We start from the raw sequence: 21,253 nt of genomic DNA on the forward strand, positions 1-21,253 counted from the left end.
CAGGCAAAAAAAAAAAAAAAGTCTCAAGCCACAACTTCATAACTGACTGAAGTCATTTTATGGTGATTTGGGGCTTACCTGTTTGTGCATTTCAATATTCAGCCCGTATGACATTTCATAGTACTGTGGGAAATAAAAAGGAAGCGTTAAAGCATTAATAGTAAAGTAACCAGCAACAGCTCAGTGCTGTCCAGCATTTCAGCTTTAGACTAGGGCAACATGTGGTTGCGTTCGCAGTCAACCACACTGACAATCTGCATCTTCTTTAAGTGACCAAAGCCTCTGTGTATCCCTAGCCTAAAAAAACATATGCACCATTATTAATCTTCACATCTCGAAGACAAACAATCTCACAAAGCTGATCTAGTGGATAACTAAACTGCTATCAGCAACCTAGAAACAGCAACTCCTTAAAGACAGGATACGTCATTCAAAGTAGCTAGAGCTGCAGGGGGGCACACACCCTGACAATTCCTCCAGCCTTTAAGAATGGCCAGAGGGCTCAGTGAGAATAAGATTACATAGGTTGCATTTGAAAAGCTATTTGGTGAGTAAAATTGTGCTTACAAAGTCATCATACTGAGAAAACAGCAATAAAGACTATTACTGGACACCCGTAATTCTATGCATTTTATATATTTGTGTGTATCCCTGGCAGAAAAAAATAATAATAAATTGGGGGGGTTAGACAGCAAGCTGTAACACTGCAAGTGTGAAAGGAGACATGCTGGGATTTGCTTTCTCATCTTCAGCTGCTTAGTCATTCCTAGAGAACTTTGGCCTGTGCTTCACAATACAGGCTGCAGTGCAAAGTCAAGCGATACACATTCTCTCCATTCCCTTTACAGAGAAATCACAGTGGCTGTGTTCTGCCAAATTTCCTAAACACACACACAAAAATTTGGGGGCAGGGCTGACAGCTATCAGTACAAAGTTTCATATAAGGTAACATTTAGGAAGAAAATAGTGACTGTTGTAGGTATGACTGTTTTCACAGTCCTCAATATATACACATTTTTGTTTTTGGGTGAGGGTGCAAAACATGCCCTAGATCTTTTTAAACCCTAGCAATGCCCCTGTGCTACCCACTATCTTGCTGTAAAGCCTATAAGGCCTGCATTACACCTCATTTACATTCTGCATCCTCATGATAACTCACCATAACGTAGTGTCTCTGGATCTCAGTCTTCTCTGTGGCTAGCTTCTCGCACTCCATCTTTAGACTGCACACAATCAGAGAACAGCAGACTCATCGGTAATGAGCATTTATAGATTGTGACTATTACCATATCTTAGCCATCCGAAACCAGTCTGTTACGGTCTAAAAGGTGTTTATAAACTTTATATTAAAGCTGGCCAAACCCGCTAAAGTCGGTGGGGGTTAGTTGACCTTATAAGGGTCCCATTACACACAATGATTATCTGTCAAAAAAGGCAGATGTGGCAAAAAAGAGCCGAGAGCCTGCTTTACACTGTGAGCACAGGCTATTTTGTACGGCTGCTGCTCACTGAATACCGACCGTACAAAATAGACCTCTCAATAGACACTACAGCCATAGGGGGAGATTTTTCAAACACTGTAAAAAAAAAAATCAGATTCCACTTTTCATTCCTTACAGACTCTTTGGAAAATGAAAGGTGGAATCTGATTGGTTGCTAGGGGCAACTGAGCCAGTTTCACTTTAGACCATGTTTGATAAATCTCGCCCACAGAGTATACAGGGTGTATAGACTACAGCCGTTGTACCATACACTGCTTTGCAATTGAGCAGTGCTATTAAACAATGGCCGTTTTTTGCACTCTGCAACAACGGCCATTGTTTAAAAGCCGAATACAGTGTGTGAACACGGCCTCATCCTGGATTCAGAATTCTGCTAGTTTACAGCACAACAGGTATACAAAACTATATAGTTGGGACAGTACTTTTGGAATGCTGAATAGAAACTATTATTGATGCTGTACCTTACCTGTGGTACTGACTTTGCAGGAATTGAAACTCTTCCTTTATACGATCCAATGTCTCAGGATAAGTGAGTTTCAGGCTTTGAGGCTGGCCTGAAGCTGCTCCAGCTGCTTGCAAGTGTGTCTGGAGAAGAGAACACACACATTCTATATACACTGCTTATAGTTATATGCCTAAAAAAGAGGGAAGGTGAATTCCTGCATTCCAGATGCCAGACATTAACACTGACCCAATCAGCGCACAGCAGATTCTGCCACTGGAAGTTTGTGTATCCTTGGATATGATAAAGCCAGGTCTGTACTGTGCTCATGTCCAGTTCTGATCCAATAGGGCTTGTGCACAGAACAGACCTGGTGTGGTGGTACCCATGGATACCCAGATTTTCAGTGGCAGAATGGACTGCATGCCGATCGGGTCAGCGTGCATCATGGCCTTTCACAGATGGCAAAAGAAAGCCAGCTAGGACGAGCTGCAAATTTGTAGGGCACTGGCTACAAGTCTCTAGCTCTGCTTCTTGTCAGTGACTGAAAATGTTTGGAACTAAAACACATTAGAAAGGAGCACAACAAAGTTTATGAAAATTGGAGCTTTACAAGGTGCCATTGTGATTATAAAAGGGATGACATTCAGGGGATCACAAGATGGCCACAACCTTCAGAAAGCAAAGACAGAAGAGAAGAGGAAGCCATGACTTGCATCACCAAATAACCATCACCAGCTTGATCTACAGGACCCTCACAATAAGCGAACAAAAGCTACAGCAGAGAATTACAAAACACTGTACAACTTTAAAACAGTCCACTCTAGATGACACATTCAATTCAGTGGCAATAGACAATAAAAAAAAAACTCCCTCACAGGGGCACTAATCTCCCTGCCAGGGTCTGTGACATAACTCCATTTTTATTCTGGCAATGAGGGCATGCACACATTTTCCATATTGTGGCATTACTCTGACACAGAATGACAAAAACAGGCACCTAAATAATTTGCAAGAATTCAATAAACTATAGAGCTCACAATAAACATGTACTCACACCAAGAGAGATACCTGTGAACAACTAAATGCAGTCTGCTTTGTGGCAGTTTACTGTAGTGCCTGATCTCCTTTAGGGGGTGCTCTATGTAGTACAGCCTTTAAAGGGTAAAGAGGTGAATCAGCTTTCAGCTGACAGTTATCATATATGACTATTATATAGACACTTTTGGGATAATAGCAGTCTTCTGTTAGCTACACCTCTCTAAAGTGAGCCAATACAATTCACCACAGTAGCAAATCTTCATCCCTACCAGGAATGGGGCTGTCAACAACTATGCACATACAATAAACAGGGCAAGAACAGGGGCATCATAATACGTAACACTGCCAAAATGGAAAACCGGAAATACGAGGTCTTACTATTAGGAGTATGGCATGAGGTTGTAATGCCTTATGACTGAGACTTCAACACATTCACATCACTAGAGCGACAGGAGTTTTAATGTTGTCTAAGAGACCATCAACCATCTCACGTGTCACCACTCAGTTACTGGCTGCCCGCCAAGCGATGTCAGGCAATGCTTCACCAGGGACAGTGAACTATGACCAGTCACCCATAACCACTGCAGCACCAGCACTTGATATTCTGCTCCACTTTCTGTAACTGCTAGCCCCTGTGGGGACAGCTACACTAGATGCTATCAAGCTAGATAAAGTAGATCAGTCAAAGGGATAGTGGATGTAGCGAGAGGGGTCATGGTCTACAGGATCAGGAGGGAAAGAAGACAGACCTTCATAAAGGTTGTTTTTTTGTTTCTGAATAGAGATGACCCCTACGCTATTTATATTCCCAGTAAATCAAATTCATTCATGCAGGGAAAAAAGGATATGTATTTATAGCGGCTTGCCTCAAAGGGGTTTTCCAAATTTTTAAGTAAGGGCATATAACTGGGATATGCCATCACTTTATGATCAGTGGGGTTAAGAGCTCCTTACGACTTGTTGCCAGGACATACACTCACCGGCCACTTTATTAGGTACACCATGCTATTAACGGGTTGGACCCCCTTTTGCCTTCAGAACTGCCTCAATTCTTTGTGGCATAGATTCAACAAGGTGCTGGAAGCATTCCTCAGAGATTTTGGTCCATATTGACATGATGGCATCACACAGTTGCCGCAAATTTGTCGGCTGCACATCCATTTATGTGAATCTCCCGTTCCACCACATCCCAAAGATGCTCTATTGGATTGAGATCTGGTGACTGTGGAGGCCATTTGAGTACAGTGAACTCATTGTCATGTTCAAGAAACCAGTCTGAGATGATTCTAGCTTTATGACATGGCGCATTATCCTGCTGAAAGTAGCCATCAGATGTTGGGTACATTGTGGTCATAAAGGGATGGACATGGTCAGCAACAATACTCAGGTAGGCTGTGGCGTTGCAACAATGCTCAATTGGTACCAAGGGGCCCAAAGAGTGCCAAGAAAATATTCCCCACACCATGACACCACCACCACCAGCCTGAACCGTTGATACAAGGCAGGATGGATCCATGCTTTTATGTTGTTGACGCCAAATTCTGACCCTACCATCCGAATGTCGCAGCAGAAATCGAGACTCATCAGACCAGGCAACGTTTTTCCAATCTTCTACTGTCCAATTTCGATGAGCTTGTGTAAATTGTAGCCTCAGTTTCCTGTTCTTAGCTGAAAGGAGTGGCACCCGGTGTGGTTTTCTGCTGCTGTAGCCCATCTGCCTCAAAGTTGGATGTACTGTGCGTTCAGAGATGCTCTTCTGCCTACCTTGGTTGTAACGGTTGGCTATTTGAGTCACTGTTGCCTTTCTATCAGCTCGAACCAGTCTGCCCATTCTCCTCTGACCTCTGGCATCAACAAGGCATTTCCGCCCACAGAACTGCCGCTCACTGGATGTTTTTTCTTTTTCAGACCATTCTCTGTAAACCCTAGAGATGGTTGTGCGTGAAAATCCCAGTAGATCAGCAGTTTCTGAAATACTCAGACCAGCCCTTCTGGCACCAACAACCATGCCACGTTCAAAGGCACTCGAATCACCTTTCTTCCCCATACTGATGCTCGGTTTGAACTGCAGATTGTCTTGACCATGTCTACATGCCTAAATGCACTGAGTTGCCGCCATGTGATTGGCTGATTAGAAATTAAGTGGTAACGTGCAGTTGGACAGGTGTACCTAATAAAGTGGCCGGTGAGTGTACACTATGCAGGAAACTGCAGCCAACTCCATACACTGAAACAGGGCCGTGCTGCAGCCGGATGGTTGAGTAGTTGGTGTCCAACAGAACATAGAAGATTGTTGGCGGAAAGACCACTGAGTCCATCTAGTCTGCCCTTTTAGTATCTCCCTTCTTATTATCTTAGGATAGATATGTGTTTATCCCAGGCATGCTTAAATTCTGTTATTGTAGATTTACCAAGGACATCAGCTGGAAGTTTGTTCTAAGCATCTACTACTCTTTCAGTAAAGTAAAATTTTCTCACTGTGCTTCTGATCTTTCCCCAGCTAACCTCTCACTGTGTCATGTTGTTCTTGAGTTAAATTTTTCTCTAAAAACACTTCCCTCCTGAACCTTTGCACGTACAGGATCTGCAGCAGATTTTCTGCTGCGGATCTGCAGCAGATTTTATCTAAATAACTGAACACAGCATCAAATGTGCACCATCAAATCCGCCGCGGATCCTGTACGTGTGAACGCACCCTTAACATATTTAAAGGCTTCGATCATGTCTCTACTTTCCTCCAAAGGAACCTACGTATGGGAGATACAGTGCTACAACAGCTCTGCATCTCCCACATTCTCACGATCAGTGGGGGTCCACAGTATCCTAGTGATAAGCCATTATTTTCTGAGACGGGAATACCCTATAGATTTGTGGACACGCTGAGCATTTAAAAGGAAATGCAGCTTCATCTGTAATATTTGAAAGTGATTTTGTATTGGCACTCTCTTTCAGGCTTGTTAAAAAAAACATCTACATATAAACCATATAAAACCTGACTTGTTCCACAACTGAGGAGAATCAGTCCCATATGGGGGAAAGAATTTCTATAGCTCGGCCCAAAAGCTAGCCATACGTAACAGATATTAAGGGTGCCTTCACACCTACCGGATCCACAGCAGATCTCACTTCTGCGTATTCGAAGCTGTGAATATGTGCTTTAACTCCCTGGTGCCCGCAGCCCCGCCGGCACATCCCCCCATCAGCCCATCCCCAGCCCGCTGCCGCCCGCATCCCGCCGCCGAGAGCATACAGTACCTGCTCTGCGGCGCAGCTGCAGTGAGGCTGCCGGCTCCGGTCCCGCTCAGATCAGGTAATGTATGCTGGCGGCGGCGGGATACAGGCGGCGGCGGGGCTGCGGGCACCAGGGAGTTAAAGCACATATTCACAGCGTGATGTCAATCCTGCTGCGAATATGTGCTATGATAGGGGTGAATTGATACCGGATCCACAGCGGTTCTTGCTTTGAATCCGCAGAAGTGAGATCCGCTGTGGATCCGGTAGGTGTGAAGGCACCCTTAAAAACAAATGCTGGCAAATTCAACAGGATCTACCACTTATATAAGGGATCATGGACATCACCATATCAAACTCCACACAATCAATGAGTCATAGAAGAAAAAAAAACATGGCACGCTCTACAGTCATGGCCAAAAGTTTTGAGAATGATACAAATATTAATTTTTACGAAGTCTACTGCTTCCGTTTTTAAAATGGCAATTTGCATATACTCCAGAATGTTATAAAGAGTGATCAGCTTAACAGCAATTACTTGCAAAGTCAATATTTGCCTAGAAAATAAACTTTAGCCCCCAAAACATATTTCAATATCATTGCAGCCCTGCCTTAAAAGGACCAGATAACATTGTTTCAGTGATTGCTCCATTAACAGAGGTGTGGTTGTTGATGAGGACAGGGCTGGAGATCAATCTGTCATGATTAAGTAAGAATGACACCACTGGACACTTTAAAAGGAGGCTGGTGCTTGGTATCATTGTTTCTCTTCTGTTAACCATGGTTTTTTTTTTCTAAAGAAACATGTGCAGTCATCATTGCACTGCACAAACATGGCCTAACAGGGAAGAGTATTGCAGCTAGAAAGATTGCACATCTATCGCATCATCAAGAACTTCAAGGAGAGAGGTTCCATTGTTGCCAAAAAGGCTCCAGGACACCCAAGAAAGACCAGCAAGCGCCAGAACAGTCTCTTAAAAGTGTTTCAGCTGCGGGATCGGGCTACCAGCAGTGCAGAGCTTGTTCAGGAATGGCAGCAGGCAGGTGTGAGTGCATCTACACGCACTGTGAGATGCAGACTCTTGGAGCAAGGCCTGGTCTCAAGGAGGGCAGCAAAGAAGCCACTTCTCTCCAGAAAAAACACCAGGGACAGACTGATATTCTGCAAAGGGTACAGGGAGTGGACGGCTGAGGACTGGGGTAAAGTCCTTTTCTCTGATGAATCCCCTTTCCGATTGTTTGGGTCATCTGGAAAACAGCTTATTCGGAGAAGACAAGGTGAGCGCTACCACCAGTCTTGTCTCATGCCAACTGTAAAGCATCCTGAAACCATTCATGTGTGGGGTTGCTTCTCAGCCAAGGGAATCGGCTCTCTCACAGTCTTGCCTAAAAACACAGCCATGAATAAAAATGGTACCAGAATGTCCTCCAAGAGCAACTTCTCCCAACCGTCCAAGAGCAGTTTGGCCATCAACAATGCCTTTTCCAGCATGATAGAGCACCTTGCCATAAAGCAAAGGTGATAACTAAATGTCTCAGGGAACAAAACATTGAGATTTTGGGTCCATGGCCTGGAAACTTAATCCCATCGAGAACTTGTGGTCAATCATCAAAAGACGGGTGGACAAACAAAAACCAACAAATTCTGACAAAATGCAAGCATTGATTGTGCAAGAATGGACTGCTATCAGTCAGGATTTGGTCCAGAAGTTGATTGAGAGCATGCCAGGGAGAATTGCAGAGGTCCTGAAGAAGGGTCAACACTGCAAATATTGACTTGCTGCATTAACTCATTTTAACTGTCAATATAAGCTTTTGTTACTCATAATAGGATTGCAATTATATTTCTCTATGTGATAAAAACATCTCACAAACACACATAAAAACCAGAGGGCAGCTGATCATGTGAAAAATATAATATTTGTTTCATTCTCAAAACTTTTGGCCATGACTGTACTACATGCTATATACCTGGAGATACTCTCCTATAGAGGCCTCGCAACTAAGGCATGACAGAGTGCTTACAGCTCTGGAGTACAGATCCACTTTAAAATGTACAATGGCAAACATTGACCAATTCCAAAAAGCCTACACATATAAATAAGGGTATCAATACTATGAACACAAGGATGGAAATATTTAATGCTTGAAAATTGCAGGTTGAAGATACAAGCCTTGTTCTACTCCTAGCAGCTTAAGAACACGAAGGCTCCCCTATATTGTATTTTCCATGAACCCCTGCCAGTATTCCGACTAAGATTTCAAGGCAATTTGGGAAAAGTAGTTAAATCTACATTTACTTACATTTCATGTGCTATCAGCTTCAGAGACCCTGAACAACTATTACTAAAATACTGATGTTATAATGCTGAAGGTCTTTCCATTTTGGTTCTAATGACATATCTAACAGTGTAGGTCTCAGCATTAACAATTATAAATGGCAAAGACATAGCTAATATGATCAGCTCTCACCCACACTACTGGGCAGGGCCGCAACTATCTGGTTAGGAAAATATCACTTTATAAACCATGATGCACTGCTGCAACCATAGGTCACAGGAATAAAGGGATCCATCTAAGAAAGTTAAAAAGCTCAATAAAAACTATAAAACATTTAGATGGCAGGTAAACATTACATTAAACAGGTTAACATATAGTAAACACAACAAACACTTTGTTTCAAAGCTGATGACATGCCAAAGCAAATAGCCCAAGTATGTAGCATCCCCTTACTGCAAATCCTACAGTAGGTAGGATGCTATAGGGCAGTGTTTCTCAATGTCCTAAGCCTAGTGACCCCCTATTAATTAAATCTCAGGAATCCTCTAACCCTGTGATGGCGAACCTATGACACGTTTGTCAGCACTGACACGTGTAGCCAAGCTGAGCTGACATACAGCCACATACAGAGAGGTATGCAGCGGTGTGGCGACAAGGACTTCACAGAAGCCCTGAACAGCTCTGGCAGCACTAAATTTATATTAGCCAGGGTTTGGCAGGGCTCCCAGGCCTGGCCCGCCCCACATACCCCACCTCCCGTCCGATGCAAGCTCCTGGTGTTCTCCTCTCATTGGATGGCAGAGAGAGGTTGCTGGTGAAGGGATGAGGGGGCACTGGAGGTGTATGCTGGTGAAGGGATGGGGACTAGGGGTGTACATTTTTGTTATTTAAACTATAAATACAGCAATTATTTTTTTTTGTCGAAGTGACACCACCCAAGTTATGCTTGGTTTTTTGCAGAAAGCTGAAAAGGTTGTCAATCACTGCTCTAACCTATGGTCATAGTCTGGGCTACATGTTAAAATCACAGTGAAAGTACCCCTACAGACATAGAGAGTGCCTAAATTTGGTACTGGAACCATTGGTTGTGAACCAACTATAATGCCAGTTTTTGTTAGCTTTTGAGTCGGTAAGACAACCCGCTGCAGTCTGCCTCTATCTGAGAACCAGTACCGTTTTTATGGGGCCAATAAGAGTTCAAACACACTAGTGGGATAATTGCCCTCAACCCCATGTACACTGCAAAGCCAGATGCACAGATCCAGTGTGGCAACACATGGCGTCCAATAAACATTCTGCTCCTCAATCTTGCACTGCTCTAGAGTGGTATTCTCTCTTCGATGCAATGATCTTCATGGAGAATCTGAATAAGTAAAAGATCTGGTTGCATCCAAGGTAGGTGGAGAATTTAATTCAGAAAAGAAGAAAGGTCTTAATGGAAATTTCTAAACATCCAGAATGTTTATGTCATTTGTGACTAAACCTGTTCATCCAATGCAATTCTTTTCAATAACACTTTCTAGAAATATTCTTCTAGTGATCACTGTGTCATTGCTGTCATCACTCTAGAGACCTTTGGCCAGAACAGTTCTACCAAACACATAATACCAAGATTTCTAAAGCAGCAGGTAGTTCCATCCACATGTAACCAAGGGTAGCTAAGATTCCTCCAAGAATAACCAAAGTATGCCTTGATGTACTTACTGGGGGTCTGTTCTGTGGAAACATCTTCAAAAGAGGTAGTAAGACTTGTCTCAGAGTGAATGAAGGACCTCTCCTGCACACAAAAAGTAACTGTCAGAACATACATTCAGCTGATACAAATGACACATCACATAAAACTACATCAATGCAAATGTAGAGGTACAGAAACAAAGGGTAGAGTGCACATGTGCAGGTACACAAAGAGGTGTGTGATTGAAGGGAGCTGCAAGCACCCTGGGAGGTAGGGAGAAGATAGGACAGGAAATGATGAGCGAACATCAAAAAAGCTGCTAGAAAAATATGGACATAACCTATGGCTGTATCCATATTTTCCAGGCCTCCCTAGGGCGGCACCCAACCTCTCTGGAGTTAAATTCAGATTGTTGGAGTTCAGCCACGTGGACAAACAAGGATGATTTCCTGACATTCGCTTATCACTAATGACAGGCTACCCTCTGGTGGAACCATTGATTTGGGGAGAAGTTCTGACTGATCCGCTGGGAATGATACACCAGAGCCTGGCAGGAGCACAAAACCATGGTGGCAACAGCCCAGTTAGGCTGCAGAGCCATGGTAAAAAATTCTTGAAGCAAAATCATCATACAGTGTAGAACTTGTGTATACAATACAGGTTTCTACCACAGGAGTCTAAGCCATAGTATGAATACAGCACATGAAAAATATTCTACACAATATTAGAGAATGTTCACACGTGCCAAAACAGCATGGATTCTGCTGTGTGAATTTGTGGTGTCTGGGACATCATTGGGAACAATATCCAGATGCCTGAAGGTTCTATGTTCATCTGTTCAAACAATAATAAAGAAGTTTCAAACTTCATAGGACCATGAAGCCCTTACACCATGTGTATCAAACTCAGGCCCTAGAGCTGCTGCAAATCTACAATTCCCATCATGTCTGGAAAGCCAAAGCTTTAACTGTCCAGGCATGATGGGAATTGTAGTTTTTGAACAGCTGGAGGGCCTGAGTTTGACAACTATGCCTTAGTCCATTCAAGAGGAAGACACATTGGGCGAGATTTATAAAACAATGGTGTAAAGTAGAATTGTCTTAGTTGCCCCTAGCAACCAATCAGATTCCACCTTTCATTTTTCAAAGAACCTGTGAGGAATAAAAAGTGGAATCTGATTGGTTGCTAGGGGTAACTAAGAATTCTACTTTACACCAGTTTGATAAATATCCCCCATTCTGTTTCCTAGAACACAAATCAGTTCAAGAATGGCAGCAAACAACCTTGTGAGCATGCTGGAGGAAACAGGTACAAAAATATCTAGAAGAGTAAAACATGTTCTGTATCAAGCAGAATTCCAAAGTTGTGGCAACATGGTCACTGCTGTCCTAACCAAATGCCCAACTATATGTCCTTGTGTACTGTAACTCCCCCCAGCCCAGTGCCAACCTGTTAGAAGTAGGCGCTGTCCAGCGATTGGCCAGATAAGGAAAAGGAATTCCAGGTTTGAGTACAGGACTAAATTAATGTATTTGCAAACATATTTAACTTAAAGATCTTGTCCACCTTAAATTAAAAGGGTTATCCAGAGCTACAAAAACATGGCTACTTTCTTCCAGAGAACGCGACTCGTCTCCAGTTCAGGTGTGGTTTGCTATTAAGCTCTATTGACTTCAATGGAATGGAGTTGCAAAACACTATTCAAACTGGAGACAAGAGTGGGGCTGTCTCTGGAAGAAAGTGGTCATGTTTTTGTAGCGCTGGATAACCCCTTTACCTCCGAAGGATATAGGACAAGTAGGAGATCGCAGACGGCTACTTTGTTTTGAATAGAGCCGTAGGTATGGCATGTGACCAGCCGCTCTATTCATACTCTATGGAGTCGCCAGAGGGAGCAGAGTATAGCACTCGGCTCTTTCTGGTTGCTCCATAGGAATGAACGGAGCCGCAGTTAACATGCCGTACCTGCGGCTCTACTCAAAACAAAGTAGCCGTCTGCGATCTCCTACTTGTCCCATATCCTGTACATAGGAGACAAGTTAGTTTAAAGTGTACTTGTCCTTTTTTTTAATACTTTTGACATGTCAGAGACATGTAAAAAGTTTTGATTGGTCGAGGTCTGAATGTTAAGACCCAAACTGATCGGAAGAACGAGTGGGGAGAGGACCGCGCTGCAGTCGGGCTCCACAGACTTACATTATGAGCCCAACTACTAACAGAGCGGGGGTGGACCTCTCCAGCTCATTATCCTGATCGGTACAAGTCCCGAACACTCAGATCCGTACCGATCAAAACTTTTGACACAACAAAGGTTTTTACAAACAGGTACACTTTAAGGTGGACAACCTCTTTAAAGTGTTCTACAAACTTAAAGTGAATCTGACACTTGCAATTTACATTCCAAAGTGCTGACACTGTTAGATAGCCGTTAGGTCAGAGACACGTGTTATCAGAACGTGTAAAATGCTTTTTTTCCACATAGTACAAGGAGTCAGAGAGGTTTCCTGAGCTCTTGAAGTGCTGCGAGGTGAAACACCTACTCCCCCCCCCCCCCCCCCATACCTGACCCTGCTTGGGGCTCAGCTTCCAGGTGGCAACCAAGCAGGGAGGGGGAGAGAGGAGGCATTCCAGCTTACATCTATTCAGGAGCTTGGGAAAGCATCTGACACTTTGTGACACTGAATAAAAAGCATGTTTCTACATCTTGGAAACAGAAAGATTACGGTCATGTAGATTGAGCAGAATATCAACATCTAAGATGAAGGTCATGTATTTTAGGCAATGTATCTTCATGTAAGGTGGGGGTTATGTACAGTAATACAATGTCAGGTAAAGGGTCATGTATGATACAGAGAATATCATGTATAATAAATACATGATACCATACACAAGTACCATATGTTTCCTTGTATGTGAGCCCAGCTGGGGACCTTGAGCAGTGACGCTGCACTATGGGGGGCCAGGGATGGTAAGGTAGAGTATTATGCCCCGGCCCATCCCTTTAACTACTAACAGCAGTGTTAGCAGTTTGGAACGTAAATTAAAACTGGCAATTCCTTTTCAGGCATGTTACTTGAGATGAGAATGCCCCTTTAACATCACTAAACCATGCAAGCTTGGACACTTGGACTTTATGGACACCTGAGTAAAGGTGACCTCAATCCAAAAGAAAATTTAAACTGCCACTGTCACAAAACAAAAAAACTTGATATGTCAATCACATCAAAAGTTTTTAAAGGGTTAGAGACTCTCCTGGCGCAGTATCACGTGACAAGAGACAGCTGCAAAATGTAATCTAGGGGTTGTCTTGATCACATAGACATAGGGACACAGGAAGGGGGCGCCGGGCAGTGCATGTCTCTTTCCGCTAGTTCCCTAGATAGGACACAGTCTGAACACACAGCCCCAACTGATAAAAACCTTTCACATGTCCCTGACATGTCAAACTTTTCTTTGGTGACAGTACAACAGTTATGTTGGAAGGAATTGTGAGAAGTTTGAGGAGGAAGCCCACCCAAAAGGTTTGACCCAAATAAGACAATGCTACCAAATACTAAACACATATATGTAAAACTTCTCAGTTACCAGCAATGTGATTAAAGAAAAGCTAAAATAAGTCATTGTCTATAGTATAATTCTGACATTTAGTATAATTTGTGAGGGAAGCAGCACAATATTGCAATGTATGAGGATCACGTAGGACAAGAATATTGTCAATTAAAGGGGGGTGTCATGCACTTTAAACAGCTCCCCAACATGATAAGTAAGGGTCATGTCCAATAGGCCAAATATCACAAACTGGCAGGATTACGGTCATGTACATTGAGCAGAATATCAACATCTAAAATGAAGGTCATGTATTTTAGACAACGTATCTTCATGTAAGGTGGGAGTTATGTACAGTAATACAATGTCAGGTAAAAGGTCAAGTATGATACGGAGAACATCATTTATAATAATAGCATCAAGTCAGAGTCATGTACAATAAATACATGATCATATAATTATCAGATTATATCACATTATTATCAGATTCTATTGGAGTCATGTATGTTTTAGCATAATATCACTATGCAGGGAGAGGGTCATGTGTGGGCAGAGAATTTTCATAAAAAGATTGGGGGTCATATGAAAGGTTCATAACTATTTAAAGAGGACCTTTCACCCCCCGTCCTGGGGTGACAGGCTCCCGACCCCCTGTTAGATCCCCCTATACTCACGTGATCCCGCTTCCTGAGCCGGTCGGGTCACGGAGATTTCAGCGCCCGAAGCGCGCGCTGAGAGACGAGTCCATTGCCCATAGAGAATGACAGAGCATCGGACTCCCCATTCATTCTCTATGGGCGTCTGACTCGGGCTTCGGGCGCTGATATCTCCGTGACCCGACCGGCTCAGGAAGCGGGACCCGGCGGGATCACGTGAGTATAGGGGGATCTAACAGGGGTCGGGAGCCTGTCACCCCGGCACGGGGGGTGACAGGTGTCCTTTAAGCAGAATATCATGCAAAGTGGAGGTCATGTATACCAAGCATAATATCATATATAAGATCATGTATAGGTTCATGTATGACTACAGTATTATATAAAGATGGGGGTCATGTATGACCACAGTATGATGGTATAGAGATGGGGGTCATGTATGAGCAAAGTGTCATCATATGCAGATAGGGGTCATGTATGTGCACAGTAGTATTATAAAGATGGGGGTCATGTATGAGCACAGTATTATCATAAAAATTGGGGTCATGTATGGGCATTATATTATGGTATATAGATGGGGTAAGGTATGAGCACAGTATTATGGTATATAGATGGGGGTCATGTATGAGCACAGTATTATGGTATATAGAGGGGGTCATGTATGAGCACAGTATTATGGTATATATAGGGGGTCATGTATGAGCACAGTATTATGGTATATAGAGGGGGTCATGTATGGGCACAGTATAAGGCTGAGTTCACACTACGTATATTTCAGTCAGTATATTTCAGTCAGTATTGCAACCAAAACCAGGAGTGGATTAAAAACACAGAAAGGATCTGTTCACACAATGGTGAAATTGAGTGGATGGCCGCCATATAACAGTAAATAACGGCCATTATTTCAATATAACAGCCGTTGTTTTAAAATAACAGCAAATATTTGCCAATAAATGTCGGCCATCCACTCAATTTCACAATTGTGTGAACAGATCCTTTCTGTGTTTTTAATCCACTCCTGGTTTTGGTTGCAATATGAGGACCACAATACTGACTGAAATATACGTAGTGTGAACCCAGCCTCATGGTATATAGAGGGGGTCATGTATGGGCACAGTATTATGGTATATAGAGGGGGTCATGTATGGGCATTATATTATGGTATATAGATGGGGGTCATGTATGGGCATTATATTATGGTATATAGAGGGGGTCATGTATGGGCATTATATTATGGTATATAGATGGGGGTCATGTATGGGCATTATATTATGGTATATAGAGGGGGTCATGTATGAGCATTATATTATGGTAAATAAAGGGGAGTCATGTATGGGCAATATATTATGGTATATAGGGGGGGTCATGTATGGGCACAGTATTCTGGTATATAGAGGGGGGTCATGTATGGGCACAGTATTATGGTATATAGAGGGGGTCATGTATGGGCACAGTATTATGGTATATAGAGGGGGTCATGTATGGGCACAGTATTATGGTATATAGAGGGGGTCATGTATGGGCACAGTATTATGGTATATAGAGGGGGTCATGTATGGGCACAGTATTATGGTATATAGAGGGGGTCATGTATGGGCACAGTATTATGGTATATAGAGGGGGTCATGTATGGGCACAGTATTATGGTATATAGAGGGGGTCATGTATGGGCACAGTATTATGGTATATAGAGGGGGTCATGTATGGGCACAGTATTATGGTATATAGAGGGGGTCATGTATGGGCACAGTATTATGATATATAGATGGGGGTCATGTATGGGCACAGTATTATGATATATAGATGGGGGTCATGTATGAGCTCAGTATTATGGTATATAGAGGGGGTCATGTATGGGCACAGTATTATGGTATATAGATGGGGTCATGTATGGGCACAGTATTATGGTATATAGATGGGGGTCATGTATGGGCACAGTATTATGGTATATAGATGGGGGTCATGTATGAGCACAGTATTATGGTATATAGATGGGGGTCATGTATGGGCACAGTATTATGGTATATAGATGGGGGTCATGTATGAGCACAGTATTATGGTATATAGAGGGGGTCATGTATGGGCACAGTATTATGGTATATAGAGGGGGTCATGTATGGGCACAGTATTATGGTATATAGATGGGGGTCATGTATGGGCACAGTATTATGGTATATAGATGGGGGTCATGTATGGGCACAGTATTATGGTATATAGAGGGGGTCATGTATGGGCACAGTATTATGGTATATAGAGGGGGTCATGTATGGGCACAGTATTATGGTATATAGATGGGGGTCATGTATGGGCACAGTATTATGGTATATAGAGGGGGTCATGTATGAGCACAGTATTATGGTATATAGAGGGGGTCATGTATGAGCACAGTATTATGGTATATAGAGGGGGGTCATGTATGGGCACAGTATTATGGTATATAGATGGGGGTCATGTATGGGCACAGTATTATGGTATATAGATGGGGGTCATGTATGAGCACAGTATTATGGTATATAGAGGGGGGTCATGTATGAGCACAGTATTATGGTATATAGAGGGGGTCATGTATGGGCACAGTATTATGGTATATAGAGGGGGTCATGTATGGGCACAGTATTATGGTATATAGATGGGGGTCATGTATGGGCACAGTATTATGGTATATAGATGGGGGTCATGTATGGGCACAGTATTATGGTATATAGAGGGGGTCATGTATGGGCACAGTATTATGGTATATAGAGGGGGTCATGTATGGGCACAGTATTATGGTATATAGATGGGGGTCATGTATGGGCACAGTATTATGGTATATAGAGGGGGTCATGTATGAGCACAGTATTATGGTATATAGAGGGGGTCATGTATGAGCACAGTATTATGGTATATAGAGGGGGGTCATGTATGGGCACAGTATTATGGTATATAGATGGGGGTCATGTATGGGCACAGTATTATGGTATATAGATGGGGGTCATGTATGGGCACAGTATTATGGTATATAGATGGGGTAAGGTATGAGCACAGTATTATGGTATATAGAGGGGGTCATGTATGGGCACAGTATTATGGTATATAGAGGGGGTCATGTATGAGCACAGTATTATGGTATATAGAGGGGGGTCATGTATGAGCACAGTATTATGGTATATAGATGGGGTAAGGTATGAGCACAGTATTATGGTATATAGAGGGGGTCATGTATGGGCACAGTATTATGGTATATAGAGGGGGTCATGTATGAGCACAGTATTATGGTATATAGAGGGGGGTCATGTATGGGCACAGTATTATGGTATATAGATGGGGGTCATGTATGGGCACAGTATTATGGTATATAGATGGGGGTCATGTATGGGCACAGTATTATGGTATATAGAGGGGGTCATGTATGGGCACAGTATTATGGTATATAGATGGGGGTCATGTATGGGCACAGTATTATGGTATATAGAGGGGGTCATGTATTACAGACAGATAGTTCTCCCGGCAGGAGGTGAGGTCTTACAAGCAGGCGGGGATCACACACACAGCTCTCAGCCAGCCCCCCACATGCAGCCTCCGGGGAGCCCCCAGCCCACCCCCACACTACGGACCGGATGCGTTTCCTCTCGTGCACCCGGCTATGTGCCGTCCTTTCCTGCCCCACTATGGTCCGGTCCGTGATGCCCCATACACCCCACAGGAGCCCACCTCAGCCTCCTCTCCCCACATTACCTCTCATCCCATTCCCTGCGTCCTCCTCTCCAGCAGATCCCTCCCTCGACCACCACAGGCCTCTCTCTCCCTATGTATCCTAGCCACACGCACTAACAGCGACCCCTCGCCCCCCAGATTTCCCCGCTCTCACCGGGCCCCGAGGTAGGAGGAGCCGGCGTCTGGTCGGGCCCAGTCTCCCGGTGCTCGGTGCTGCCCCTCCCTCCAGCTCAATCAGCAGCCGCCAGCTCCACGTGGGTCCAGGCTCCTGCAGGCTGCCCAAGCCACCTCCAACCAATCATCGTTCATCTCAGCCCACGTGGGCCTCGCTTGTTTTTCTCCAATTGGCTGACTGTAACCGAGCTGCCAATCAAGCAAGCCACAGACTCTTAGATGCTTAACCATTGAGGCTCTGTACAAAATTGAATGGTAGCAGGTTTTAACCCCTTTCTGTTCTCAGCTCTGCCGCTCCATTTTTTTAACCAAACAATGGCCTTAGCGCCCCCAAACCGAACAAGAGAGACATTTAAATTTATTAAGTGGTACAAGTGCTAGTTTATCACCAACACCACGTGATCGCTGTTTGAAGAATGTCCATGATAAAGCACAACTCTGTATTACACCAGCACATAGGCGTGATCAGCAACTCACAATTCTCACACTTGTGTGGCTGTGATTGATATTGCCCAGGCTATGTATTATATACAATACAGAGATGGATAGAAGGATAACCAAAGAGAATAGGCAGTAGATAGACGTGACAGCCAGGAGGTAGGTAGATAGATAGATGGATAATAGATAGGAGATAGATAGGTTGTATAGAGAGATAGTAGGAGATAAATGAGGGACAGAATAGGTGGTAGACAACAGAATAGGCAGTAGACTATAATATATATATATATATATATATATATATATATATATATATATATATATATATATATGATAATGAGCAATAGACGAGAGAGAATTGACAGTTGATACATGATAGGGAGAGAGAACAGAAGATAGAGAGAATATGCAATAATTGTAAGAGATAGATATAGGATAAACAGATAGACTATAGATTAGATAGATAGATAGATAGATAGGAGATAGATAGATAGATAGATAGATAGATGATAGATAGATAGATAGATAGATAGATAGATAGATAGATAGATAGAGATAGATAGATAGATAGATAGATAGATAGATAGATAGATAGATAGATAGATAGATAATGGGATGGATAGATAGATAGATAGATAGATAGATAGATAGATAGATAGATAGATAGATAGATAGGAGATAGATAGATAAATACATAGGAGATAGATAGATAGATAGATAGATAGGAGATAAGTAGATAGATAGATAGATAGATAGATAGGAGATAGATATCAGATAGATAGATAATAGATAGATAGTAGATAGATAGATAGATAGATAGATAGATAGATAGGAGATAGATATCAGATAGATAGATAATAGATAGATAGGAGATAGATAGATATGATGTACCACCCCAGTGATCCATCCCAACAAAGTTGGGCTCTCCTAGGGTCGACTAGACCTTGCTTAAAATTGTAAGAAATGTATGAAAATGAACAAAAGCTATACAATTCTAAAACTATGTCACAACACTTGCATTTCCATCGCCACAGCAATGAGCTATAGGGTGCAGTAGTAGGAGTCTATTGCTATGCCACCCCCTATGCCTTCATTTGCTAAGGTACAATTAAAAGCCTAACCTGGCTGTCTATCTATGAATGTCTTATTCAGAGGCTTGGTTGGTGGCAGAGCTAGATTGGAGTCATTGAGCTCTGTATGGGAAGGAGAGGTGCTGTGGTACCCAGGCACTGTGGTGGTACTGGTGCTGGTGGGGATGATGATGCTGCTGTTGTTGCATCCTCTGTATCCAGACCTGGTATCTCCAGCCCCCTCTACTCTGGAGACTGCTAACAGGAGAGAGAGGAAGGGGGGCTGTTCTTTTTATTGCTTTCCCCTAATCCTTCATCTCCCCTCCTCTCATCCATCTTTTCCTGAATCTGCTCATCTCCCCTCCCCTCGCATACCTTCTTGTTTGCATGGAATGCTCCTGGGGATGGGGGTTAACCCTGAAGAAGGATAAACAAGATTAATACAATAGAAACCCTCCCTCCCCTCCTCTGCCTATTCTAGCCACCTTCTCCCTCCTCCCTTCCCTCTGTACCCCCCCTTTCCTTCCTTTTCTCTTTCCTTTTGTTTCCTTTTTCTTGGCCTCTGCCCCCTCCTCCTCCTCCTCTTTATAACAAGGTCCCTCTAATTACATCCTAAGGGTGCCTTGCTGTTAACCCTTTCCTCAGATCTCTACCTCCTGTGAGATCACTCCGCTTATCCTAGATGGCTCCATCTATTAGTGGTGGCGTTAGTTATACTGTAATATTAAGCTTCATGTCTGCTGACTCTTATCTGTATCACACACATCTCACACACATTCTTAATGGTGAAGAAATCCCTTATTTCTTTCATATTTAGGCATCCTCAGTTGGAAGTTCGATAAACAGCACTGCTGCCTCTGGTGGGGTGTATTTCACGGAATATTGGTCAGTAATATTATGCCAATTGTCTATAATAATATTTATATCAGAAAAAATGACATTTTTAGTAAATTTGGGTAGGAAGGGACTTCTTAGAGTGGCATTACCTGGGACGATTTATTGGCGATTAACGATCTCAAATGACCACTATGATGAACAATCTTAATTGTTCACCCTATTACACAGGACAATGGTCGTTACTTATGGTCGTTCTTGTGCTCGTCCATTCCTGGCTGAAAGACTAGGGAAAGAGCAAACGACGTGTTATTACACCGAACGATGTTCGAACGATTTGTGGACCATCAATGATAAAAATAGGTCCATATTCTATTAAACGATTAATGATTTCTCGTTGGTCGTTTAATCGTTGCCTGCTATTACACGAAAAGATAATGATTTAAATTTGAACAATCTAACGATTTTTTGAACAATAATCGTCCCGTGTAATGGGGTCCTCAGTCTTCATGTTTTAGCTGTCTTTTTCCCACTTTCCTAAACTTAAATACCTTTGTTCTTTTCTCTTACTGATGTGTTGTCTGTACAGATCATATGTTACATTTTTGTAAGGGATTAATTCCTTTGATAGTTTTAATGGGGTGGGGTCCCTGTGGGGGTCCCTGAGAGAG

The 21,253-nt window shown here is 42.9% G+C and overlaps 1 protein-coding gene across 2 annotated transcripts in view; it reads right to left on the reverse strand.

The window, feature by feature from the left end:
* Window positions 1–18,346, reverse strand: part of LOC138785903 (transducin-like enhancer protein 1) — a 33,713-nt gene extending 15,367 nt beyond the window's left edge. The window contains exons 1-5 of one of the 2 annotated variants that reach the window (XM_069962368.1): window positions 18,221–18,346; window positions 10,201–10,273; window positions 1,969–2,087; window positions 1,160–1,223; window positions 79–123 (exon numbers count right to left, since the gene is read on the reverse strand). In XM_069962368.1, the coding sequence (XP_069818469.1) occupies window positions 79–123; window positions 1,160–1,223; window positions 1,969–2,087; window positions 10,201–10,224 (252 nt within the window). In that variant the 5' untranslated portion in view covers window positions 10,225–10,273; window positions 18,221–18,346. The remainder of the gene's footprint in view (window positions 1–78; window positions 124–1,159; window positions 1,224–1,968; window positions 2,088–10,200; window positions 10,274–18,220) is intronic. The other variant, XM_069962367.1, reaches the window with a different exon arrangement.
* Window positions 18,347–21,253: the final 2,907 nt, after the last annotated feature.

Source organism: Dendropsophus ebraccatus, chromosome 3 (genome assembly GCF_027789765.1).
Source record: "Dendropsophus ebraccatus isolate aDenEbr1 chromosome 3, aDenEbr1.pat, whole genome shotgun sequence".
Taxonomy (NCBI): Eukaryota; Metazoa; Chordata; class Amphibia; order Anura; family Hylidae; genus Dendropsophus; species Dendropsophus ebraccatus.